The following is a 12363-nucleotide window of genomic DNA, read 5'->3' on the forward strand; positions in this document are numbered from 1 at the left end:
TTTTTGCACTGAAACAATGTTAGTCAAAAAGTTAGCCAATAGGGGTGGGAATCAGCAGGGGCCTCACGATACGATATTATCATGACACTTATGTCACGATACGATATTATTGCGATTTTTTACCTTTTTTCCAACTTTAAATTTTTCCCAATTTCAAATGATGTCCCCAAAAGGAAACTTTGTCAACATCTGTTTTATCTAAAAAGATACATTTCTGTTTGTTCATCTCACTTCAATTTTATTGCTGCAAAATGGGATTGTCAAGCAGACAGACTGACCAACACATATATAATAATAGATCGATACTTGGCGTCTGTGTATCGATACAGTATTGCCACGGAAAATATCGCGATACTATGCTGTATCGATTTCTTCCCCCACCCCTATTAGCCAAACTATTAAAATCAGTGTGTCTCAGTGCTTTGTGTAAATTCCCCTTTGAATTCTGTCAATTTGTTGAGGGCATCAAAGACTGAGTGATCAGACGCCTCTTTCCGTCATGCGTTGCCTCACAATGCCTCCAGTCTTCTGCTAAAAGTTGCACTTGAGCTCAAAAGTTGTTTGTTCTGACACTGAGCATCCCATCACCCTGTGGAAAAGCAGGACGAGTTCTCCATTGGAGATGCATCCAAGGCTTGGAAGCATTTATACACACATATAGGTGCTAGAGTACCTCTAATTGCTGGCCAGCACGTTTTAAGCATCCTGGTGCTACATGGGGCCTCTGCCACACCCCAAACTCACTAACTCCCAGATCACACTGATGACAGTGATGGATAACCTGAAGAAGGTGGGCCATAGGTCCTTGTGTTGTCAGCTCCAATGTCTTTGGTAGGGTTGAGGGCAGAATATCTCTACAATGGATACAATTGTTTTTGTAATTGACAAAAGGGTTATCTCTATAACCATCATTTTCATCCACCCTAAACTTATGGTATAAATCTCTATGGCCAATACACGTGATGGATATCTACTTGATAAGCATACAAACAAAACACATTTTGGTATTTACAGTATGTTAAATTCTTTATTTTAGCTAATCCTACTCATCTCTTTTCACATCTTTTAATTGTTATTCCTGTTTCATCACTTTGTCAAACTCTTTTTAGTTGGTAATTTCTTTATCACTATTTTTATGTTCATCTCAGCCCCTCTCTCTCACAGACACTTTAAACACACACATAAACAGCTGCTTGCTGTGTCTTAGTTTGTTTAGTGAATCCCTGTAGAGTGGTGAAAATATAACTGCCACCAAAGCATTTCCCTAAACTCAGCACACGCACTTAAAAAAACGCTCAAGACACCTACACCCAAAGATGCACGTACACACAATGTCACACACATGCCCAGCTGGTAATGTTGCTGAGATGAAGAAAAAAAAAATGACGTCAGAAAGACAAGAGGACAACCAGTCAGCTGGGAAAAGAGTAGGTGTGTATGTGTGTGTCTTTGATTATGTGTGTGTGCTTGCTGCCCCAACATCCACATGTGAGTGTCCACAGGGGAACACTGTGCGCTGTGTGAGAAAGTCAATCCACTGTGATTTCATCTCTCAATATGGCATAGTCTGGCCCCTCTGGAGCACAATGTGCGCACATGCGCGCACACACACACACACACACACACACACACACACACACACACGCACACACACACTGCAGGAAGGAGTGTGTGCATGTGTACTAGAGCCCAATCAATACTGGATTTTTGTAGCTAATACTATTTATTGAGAGTTTGATGAGAGCTGATGTAGTTTATTTTACAACAAACTTCTTTGATAACGACCCCTTAAATTGAGCTAAAATCGTCCAAAGCATCGTTTGTTAATAACTATATTAGCTTTTAATGTGCTTGCTCCTTTTCTGTGTATGAGTGTGTGTGTGCTTCTTCAATGTGACTGTGTATGTGTGCTGGTATGCGAGCACACATACTAAGTATGTGTGCACTTGCTCTGCACTTTGTGCCAAAACCCTTGTAATATATTCAGGTATTTAAAAGTGTTTGGTTTGTTTAAAGTTGTGGAGGGGTTTTGGTCTCCTAGAGAGCTCGGATAACCCTAATCCACAACACACATTTTTATCAGTAGTTCATTGGCAGGGCTAAATATTGACTTATCATTAAGTGGAATGACTGAAACCCTAATAATAATTCACGTTGTCTAAGCACCTTGTGTTGACGCGGCGCTCCCGATGCTATTAACGAATGTATGCAAATCCAACGTAAATCTGAAGATTAAGGCTGAAGCATTCTGGGATGCAAGAGAGAAAACAAGAGGTGTGTGATAAAATGTTGTCAACACATACACGCACAAGCATACGCATGCACAAATACACACAGCTTACAGAGAGGAAGAGAAAATAGTAGGCGTGTGTTTCAAAACATTACCACAAATGTACAAGCATGTCACATACACCCATACACAGATAACGCTTACAAAGACAGAGATTGGATTTCTGCTGAATGGATGATAATACAATAGTAAAGTTTAGCTGCAGAACAGTAAACAAACGATGTAGACCTATGAACTGAGTGGATGCAGAGAGAGAAATAGAGAGAGCAATAGTTGAAGGGACAGTAAAAGGAGGTGGAAATGAGGAAGACATGATTAGGAGAAAATAGTTGGAGAGGGGAACAGTAGAGTCATGGTCAAGAGAAATGGGAGGATGATAGGAAAAGCAGAAAAGTAGTTCAAACAAAGCATTGAGGAGAGAGAAAAGTAGGGAGTAACAAGGTACAACATGGATAAACTAAAAAAGGTAAATAAATGATCAGAGAAAGAACAGATGGAGGGTGGAGAAGCGGCAGGAGAGAACTCCTGAAAATCAGGTCACAGGTGATAAAGTTGAGTCTAAAAAAGTATGCCAGAGAATTACGATATGCAGAGAGTTTGAACAGAGCCATGTTGAACGATTCTGTCAGACTGCTAGTGAGTAAAAGGAGGGGAGGCAAATGAGTAAAAATTGCGAGTCACAGAGGGCCTGGTGTCCGGATGGAAGGGCGGAGTAGAGGTGAGGATGCCGAGAGGACGAGGGATGAGTGGAGAGAAGCTATTTTGGAAAAGTGTTGAGCTGTTTATTTGCACGTCATTGAAGCTGAAGTAAGGCGCTGGGGGAATTGGCCACCAATCCCCTGCTCTGCAACAGCTGCCGCTGCTAAGTGAGTTACTAGCCGTCAGACTGCCTTTATGTCACACAATCACATACACATACACATGCATTTTCCTGTCACATGTTGCCTGTGATGGATGTGGTGAGGATATAATGCACTGCAACAGCACAGGAGAAATTATGTGCCATCCTCCACTTTTGGCCTTTAAGTGAAATGATTGCTTAAATGAACAGCAGTTCATGTACACAAAGAGTGAACGCTGATTGGGTTGTTAAACAATAAGTAATATATCACTCCACAACTAGCTGTAGTTCCATTAAAGGCAAGCCCATAATACAAAGCAATGACTTAGTGTTTAATGTCTGCTGTCAAATGAAATAGGCAACACAGCTGGGGGTAGATAGTGCCACAGATCAGCATGTCATCAACAGTTAGGATGAATTTACTAAATACCTAATGAAAGTTAGATTATTTAACAAAAATGAAGTAAATAATCACAGAAGATCGAGGGGTTCTTATTTTCAATTGGACTCTCATTAAAATACTATTTGTCCTTTTTTTCATCAGCACAGTTGTGATATTTTAGTAGCCGTGCCGTGCCATGCTCATTTGTATTTTCAGTGCACCCTCACAGCAGGGGATTACTTTGCTGACTCAGTATTATAGCAGGACAATATTATAGCCTTAATCCATTGCAAGGCCAAAGCTTGACAGTCCTCCCCCTCAACTAAGCTAAGACGTCAAAGTAACAAGATTGGCTCAACTTATGTTATAAGGAGAGCCAATGGAGAGAAGGCGCCATGTTTACTCTCTTTAATCTTCAGATTTCATTAGTTTTATTAGCTCTTCCGTTAGAGCTGCTGCAAATTTTGTTTCACCCGCATGTCCATGACCTAACCTTAATCTAACACACAATGAACTTCTCTCCTATGTTGGCGTATCACATTTGTGTGAAACTGGAAACAAGTTCATTCAGTCAGTATAGTATTAAATAAATGTAGGTAACCTTAGTCATTCAACTAGAACTAGAAGACTTGTTTAGCAGCTTTTTTAACCGGAATGAATAAGAACCTTTTACCAGTGCTATAGACCAAAATTTTACTTTCGCCACCAAGAATGAGTCTTTCTACCTCAAATGTGCAGGCACTAAGGGAAGGCAAGGATTTCATAATATAAGTCAATTCTCAATGTACTGTACTGCCAAAAAGAAAATAAAAAAAAAACATGGCTTTTTTTCTGCTTGACGCGGAGAAGGCCCTTCGATATGGTGGAGTGGACTTATATCTTAGACGTTATAGCTCGATTTGGTTTTGGAAATACTTTCCTTAACTGGCTCAAACTATTACATCTCAACCCTATAGCTGAGGAACTGACAAATGAAGTGGTGTCTGAGCCCTTCAATACAAGGTTTACCTCTATCACCACTTCTGTTCATACTAGCTATTAAACCACTAGCAATATCAATTAGATCTAGTAGGCAAATACAGGAGATTACAATTCGCAACAGAGATTATAGAATAGCTCTTTGTGCTGATGACGTAATTTTATTCTTAAAACAATTAAACACATCCATACCAGCACTGTTAGATGTAATCGGTTTGGTAGTATCTCCAGATATAAAGTAAATGCTTCAAAATCATCACCAATGCTGCTTAATGGAAATGAAAGACAATATACCAATACTTATTTACTTTCAAGCTCTCATTTAATGTTACATATTTGGGCATCAAAATAACAAACTATGAGGTAATAATGAACTCTGTACATAAATCTATAGAAAGATGGATGCCCTTACCTATATCCATGATAGGGAGAATAAATATGTTAAAAATGAACATATTGCCTAAATTTTGTATTTATTTCAAAATATCCCTCTCGCACCACCTGCAGGAATGTTTAACAAACTCACAGCAATCTTTAGGAAATGTATATGAAGTAAATTTATTTTCTTATCTCTGCTGTATCTTCCATTTGATACTGGGGGGCTGAAATGTCCAAATCTTTATTGGTACTATTTAGCAACACAATTGAGAACTATAATGTTCTATTTTTCTTCTGGAAATGCTCCATCTTGGATGGACATAGAGTCAGGTTCCTTTAATGTACTTAAGAAAACATACTGCTAATCCTTTAGTAATTAATATGGTTAATGTAGGTTATGAGGTAAAAGAATATATAAGCATATTGGACTCTCCGTCACAATTCAGCCCAGTGTGGGACAATGTTTCATTTAAACCAGGCAAGCTGGATGCAGGATTCAAAATATGGGCAAAGAAAGGAATAATTAAAGTAGGTGACCTCTTTAAAGAAGGGATTCTAATGATCTTTGAAGAATTATCTCTAATGTATGACATTCCAAGGAAACATTTCTTCTATGCAAAACCAATCAGTCGGGATTGTGGCTGATACTATAAAGATCAACGATGTTTAGACTTGAGACATTGAGGGCGGACTTAAAAGAGGACATTTTAGAAAACGATTGGAAAAAAACTTGTGACGCATCTCAGAAAAAAACAGCAAACTCTAATTTAAAGCTATAGTGCTTAGTTTCTGTCTCCCCCATGAGGAATTTTAAGTAATGACAACAAAACTGTCGGCGCGTCCACATGACACAAGCCTTCCGTAATTGCGCACCACCCCCACCCCTCCTCCACGCAGTTGCTAATAGCCAAGGAGAACATGGAGGATTAAAAAAACGTGAAGAAGATGCAATTATCTTCGCTCGATTTTCGCCGGAAGACACCATTTTCTGAACATAACCATACTGAGAAATACAGAATGAGTTTGACATTACGCACTAAAACTTTAAAGCTACGCCAATATAATTGGCTGATGCAGACATACACAACTGCTGTTAAATTGAATAAATACAACCATAATATACTTGACCTTTGTTTTAAATGCAATAAGGTTAAAGGAACATGTATGCACTGTGTCTGGGAGTGTGACAAATTCAAACATTCTGGAGGGAGGTGATCAATAAAACTATGTTCATCTTGAATGTGAACATTCCACTTGACCCTAAGATGATTTTGTTGCACTTGTTTCCAACAAATCTGAATCTGAAACCCTACGAATATAAATGTATTTATTTTGCTATACTACAGGCAAAAAGGACTATAGCTCTTATCTGGAAGAAAATGGAGGCCCCTGCAATTGGTGCTTGGATCAAGAATATGGCGAAATGTACTGTATGTCCATGGAGAGACCTGACATATATATTGAGAGGCAAATTGGGGGTGTATGAGAACATCTGAAGGCCTTTTGACCGGTTTGTAAAAGAAATTGCAGGCACTAAAATTTGTCAATCATTCAAAGGGACTCTAGTTATTTAAATTTAAAATTTGAAGCGTTGGAGAATGTGAGGAAACATGTTTGAAATTTGATTTTCAGCTGCAAAACATTTACAGGGAAATGGAGTGATAGCATGTATTTTAAATGTCACCTTGCTGCTGAAGGTGAAGTGGTAGCAGAAAGACATCACCTATCACTGTCAGAGATGGCAGCTCTCAGAAAAACACACTTCCTCTCCCCCTGCACTCTTTCGACAGCATAGCCTGAATATTACTGCTGTATGAAGAGATGAATACAGGAGAGGAAAAGAGACATGCAGGGGAGAAGAAGAAGAGAGGAGGATGTACAGTATATAAGGGTTGATAAGAGAAGATGCACACTATTATTCAGAGCAGCGTGAATACTGTTTCTGTGCAGATGGGAAAATAGGGGTTGAAGAGGAAAAGGGAGTTTGGGAAGTGTAGAGGAGAGATAATACAGTCCCACATGCCCCGGATCTTTTTACAGTATGGGTAGCATAAAATGAGGAGGTGAAGGGAAGGGATTGAGGAAGGAGGACAGCAGAAAATACAAAAAAGGGTGAGGTGGAAGAAGAGGAAAGAAGCAGAATAGGATGATTAGTATGAAAGGATGCCTTGCTTACGAATGGAGAAGCAGAGGAGGACAAGAAGAGGTGATGAGGAAAAGAATAGAAAGGTCAATATTTTTTGTTGAATTTGAAGTAGTTTATTTAATTAGAGGTTCCATAAAAGATAATTCCCTGCAACAGAAAGATCAAAAATGAAAATGTATTTAAAACAATAATATGATGCATGCATTTTCTTGTCTTTAGGTTTCGTCTGCTGTGGCCAGGAGTATATAAACTCTTCAACCTCTCTTTGCTGCGTGGGTAATGGTGGATATCCCACAATGCACCCTGCTGGCAATGCCACAGTGACACTGCAGTGCTGTGGGTCAAAGGTCATACATCAGGAAGAGGAATGTTGCAATGGGATTGGCTATGACCCTCAACGACATGTGTGTGCTGACAACCCCACACCTGGCCTGTTGATACAGGTGTGTGTGTGTGTGTGTGTGTGTGTGTGTGTGTGTGTGTGTGTGTGTGAGATAATGTATGTGGTGTGTCTTTCATGTGTAGTGTTCCAGTTGTGCCATAATATAGGTCCTTCTAATCTTCCCCGTAGTTTAAAGGGGTGATAGAATGCAAAACCGATTTTACCTTGTCATAGTTGAATAACAACAGTTCGGTGGGTAAATAAGACATACATAGAAGCTCATACCTTGATACCCCTATCCTCTGCAAATCTCACATTTTTAAACTGTCGCTGAAAACGGGCGAATCTCAACAAATCTGGATCCTTATGGAGCTAAATCAGGGCCAAATGTTTTGTTAATTTGAAAAAAATATATATAGTTGAAAAACTAAAGCTTGAAATTGAAAATTTACGTTTTGGTCTAAAACTTGAAAAATAAAATCATGTATTCAAACTAAATATAAGTGTACCATTTTTTTCTTTCAGTTTGAATAAAATTTAGATTAAATTCTGGAATTATTTTGAATAAATTATTAATTTTCATTTTTCACTTTTATATTTGTTTTCAGTTCCACATTTCATGTTTTCAGATTCAAAACTTTTTTTTTTTTTTTACGGCTTCAAATTTTTTTTTACAGTTTCAGATCTGTTTTTCAGTTTCAGATCAGTTTTTTTCAGTTTCAGACTTTTGGCCCTGATTTTGCGTAGGGGGCGTGGCTTCAACTCAGAGGGGCGTGGAATTATGAGTGACAGCCTAACAAAGAAGGCAGAAGAGTCTCCTCAGTCATGTTGCCTTCAGGAAATTGTGTTACTCTGAGAACTATGACTGAATGCTTTCTATCCACCACATACCTGTGATTTTTACTAAACAAACTGATGCCAGTGACAAAGTTCCATTTAAAAAACTGTTTTGGACAACACGTGGTACCAATTACACTATAAGAGCATTAACTAATGTTAGCTTCACAGTAGCTGGTGTTTTTACACTAATTTCAGTGTCCAGCTCAAGTTTTTTGACTTTAACGTGTAGTGTCTTCGTTAACCTCTGTTTGTCAGAATGACCATAACTCGAGTGGCTGCAATGCTTCATTTCCAGCTTTGTCCAGCTGTCTACCTATTTTCCCTTTATGTGTTAATGACAAAAAAATGCCACTGCGGGGATAATATCCCAAAGTATCTATTCAAAAATGCTAATATCTTTCACATGTCTTACCTGTGCACTGGCGCCAGGGTTGCCTTGGCGGAGCGGACGCCATGCTGACTGCCGAGTGAATACTGTGGTGCATTCATTCAAAGTCGTGGAAGTGGGAGAAGTCATTGTTCCTGCTGAACTGCACAATCTGGCACAGTTTAGTGCTCTTATAGTGTTATTGGTACCACGTGTTGTCCAAAACAGTATTTTAAATGGAACTTTGTCACTGGCATCAGTTTGTTTAGTAAAAATCACAGGTATGTGGTGGATAGAAAGCATTCAGTCATAGTTCTCGCAGTAACACAATTTCCTGAAGGCAACATGACTGAGGAGAGTCTGCCTTCTTTGTTAGGCTGTCACTCATAATTCCACGCCCCTCTGAATTGAAGCCACGCCCCCTACACAAAATATGGGGCCAAAAGTCTGAAACTGAAAAAAACTGATCTGAAACTGAAAAAAACTGATCTGAAACTGAAAAAAAAGATTTGAAGCCGTAAAAAAACATGAAATGTGGAACTGAAAACAAATATAGTGAAAAATGAAAATTAATAATTTATTCAAAAATAATTCCAGAATTTAATCTATATTTTATTCAAACTGAAAGAATTTTGAAAGAAAAATTGGTACACTTATATTTAGTTTGAATACTTGGTTTTATTTTTCAAGTTTTAGACCAAAACTTAAATTTTCAATTTCAAGCTTTAGTTTTTCAACTATATATATTTTTTTCAAATTAACAAACATTTGGCCCTGATTTAGCTCCATAGATCCTGACGTCAGGATCCCAAAACCATCAATCAATCTAGTCTTCAAGTCTTTGTCACGCCCCAACATTTGCATAGGCTACACCACTGACCTGAGGTCAGCTTAGTCTTCTGAATCTAGCTAGGTCATGCATATCTCCAGAGGTACGCTATTTAATTACTAAATTCACTTCTGAGACTTTTTTATGCGAGAAATCAACTATGTAGAGGTCAAATATGGGCCGTTTTACAAAAATGTATGGCTAATTGCAAAATTTGTCCGACTGTGTGTCGCATTTCAGCAGGAGCTCAGCAGGCTACGTGATAGCAGCCCGGTGCTGCCTCGCCGCCCGGCGTGTCCACTTTATAGACTCGCTGTGAGCTAGCTAGCTGGATCTCCGTCACGAAGGGAAGCCAGCGGCGCTCCATACCCGCGCAAAGTCACCGGTTACTGGGTTACTGGACTGCAAAATGCCAAGGCCCTGATAGAGCTCCAGGGCCTGCAGCTAGCCGCGATCTTTACCCATAAGAATGAAGGGACAGTAGCAGCTAACTAAATCCCTAATGGTCACAAAAATGCATTAAATTGAAATCGGACACCATAGTTAGCTTTATAAGACCTTGGGGTACATCTTGTATAAGTGAAATGACGAAATTCAAACTGTAAATATAGCTACTCTAGTTATGCCGGCAGCTGGCAGCCAGCCAGCTGAGCCCGAGAAACGGTGACTTTCACTGGGTATGGAGGTTCAGGCTGCCACTTTCTCGTCAGACTGTGTGGAGCTCCTAGCTAAAGTCCGACAAGTCTTACCAAATTTGCAATTAGCCATCAATTTTCGTAAAACGGCCCATATTTGAGCTTTATATAGTTGATTTCTCGCTTAAAAAAGTCTCAGAAGTGAATTTAATAACGAAATAGCCTGACAAACAACGTATAACTTTGCAGTGTCGAATGAGTAATATGAGACCTGCTGTCTCGTCTCCACTGTGTTTCTATGGGGTTCGCTCAAACCAATCAGCGCGCCAGCTCATCTAAATATTCATGAGCATACCATATTTGGAACAAAGCTCTTGTTCTAAATAGAGCCATATTCACAGGGTGGTTAAGGGCCTAATAAAATAGTATTCGGGCAATTTTCAGCCCAACCAATGTTACATACCCTATTAGGAGACCTTAAGGAACAGTGTAAAATACCCTATATAGTCATTCTATCACCCCTTTAAATGTCGTCATTTTTGTGTGCTTTAGAAACACAGTTGAATACACATTTGCAGCTAATTTATGATCAATCTGGTGACAGATATTTGAGGCTGCATTGTACTCATCTTAATTAGTCTTATCTATAATTTGTATCTGTATTTTCTGCATAGTGCATATTAGTGGAAGGAAAAAGAGAAGTGACATAAATTAAAGAGAAAAACTATATTTGCAATGTACAGAAAGACAGAGTCAATAACAATTAAAATGCACCTATGAATATGACATTAGGTCAATTGTCAGTAAATACCGGCATTAAATTGACAAGTGACTTCCACGCTTCAGAAATGCAAGCTATTCAGGCAGAAAAAATATTCGGATATTGGTAGAAAGAATTTCTCCCTCTCTCTTTCTCTCTCTCTCTCTCTCTCTCTCTCTCTCTCCCTCTCTCTCCCTCTCCCTCTCCCTCTCCCTCTCCCTCTCCCAAACTCACATGCGTCACATCAGGATTGGGCCATCTTCCATTTATCAACTGGGGTCATGTTGTGTTTGTGTGTTCCCAAGTCAGCATGAAACAGGCACACGCATACACACATACACAAACAGAGGTGCGCACACACAGGGACAAAGGGTAGGAACTCTCATTAGCTCTAATGATGTCATTAAGGACCATGCTAACCACACATACATAGCTGCATTCTACATGTTTATGTGTTAGGGACACGCTTCAGAATTTATATTAGATAATAAATATTAAACTTCTAAAAGAAAGGTTTCTGTGGTAAGGGTCTGTGTATATGTGCAGTGCAATCATAGAGACGAATCACTTAAAGAAAATAAAGATTTTTAACCTTATAGTTTCACTTTTCTCTCTTTTTGTCTCCCCATCCCCTGACTTTGCTCTTTACTGCTCTCTTACTATTTAACTCCTCCCTCTTATCTTTTCTTTTTCTCCCCACTCTACATCTTTATCTGTATCTCCCCCTTTCCTCCACACAGCACAAGTGTTTGCAGGGCACTGTGTGTCCTGTAGCTGCAGCATCTACAGCTTACTGTGGCTCCTGTGACCTCGATCCATCTACGACCGCCTGCACATGGGTCCTGTCTGCACACACACACCCTGACACACCCTCCACAACATACTCACCTTCCAACAACACCACTCATGAAACTCTCACTATGGGCCTGTCTACTCATACAAACAGAAGTGATAGCACACACAAAATGGCAGAGGCATACAGTCACACACAAACTGAGAACCTGCCATTCGAGGGAAGCCTGTGCCCGTCGCACGAGGAGGTAATGTACAGCGGAGATGCCAACAGATACACCTATACAGGTAATCTAGTTTTCTCAGACCTTCCGCACTTTTACATGCTGTTGTACTTCAAATATGTAGACACAATGACTGCCTAAAATCAGCAGCATCACCATTCAGCTCAATTAAAGTTTACTTTTTAATCACATAATCTTTTAAGGTGTCAGCATGTCTCTGTAAGCCTAATGAGTTTTAAGAATTTTGACCATTTATAATATATTTGCATCCCTGCTTCTGACCTAAATTGGGACTCTCACTTCAGTCCTCCAAGCCACTATGAAGAATAACAAAGAGAAAATAGCCATCTGTGAAACACATCGCTCATAGAAATTTCAAGCCTGCGGAAACCAATTTAGCATTTACTCTAAATGTGTCAGCCGCTGCAGTCAACGGGCTTAAGAGACAGATGCCCTTCCACACGCTCACACACACCAAGACAGCTGTTGCAGTGTACATTGATAGCTGTTAACGTGGTA

General features: G+C 39.4%; 1 protein-coding gene across 1 annotated transcript in view; it reads left to right on the plus strand.

Annotated features, from left to right (window-relative positions):
- Positions 1–12363, plus strand: part of ush2a (Usher syndrome 2A (autosomal recessive, mild)) — a 245699-nt gene that overhangs the window by 173559 nt on the left and 59777 nt on the right. Inside the window, exons 63-64 of the mRNA XM_031314426.2 lie at positions 7235–7458; positions 11569–11908. Coding sequence (XP_031170286.1) covers positions 7235–7458; positions 11569–11908 — 564 coding nt within the window. The remainder of the gene's footprint in view (positions 1–7234; positions 7459–11568; positions 11909–12363) is intronic.

This window comes from Sander lucioperca, chromosome 3 (assembly GCF_008315115.2).
Source record: "Sander lucioperca isolate FBNREF2018 chromosome 3, SLUC_FBN_1.2, whole genome shotgun sequence".
Classification (NCBI taxonomy): Eukaryota; Metazoa; Chordata; class Actinopteri; order Perciformes; family Percidae; genus Sander; species Sander lucioperca.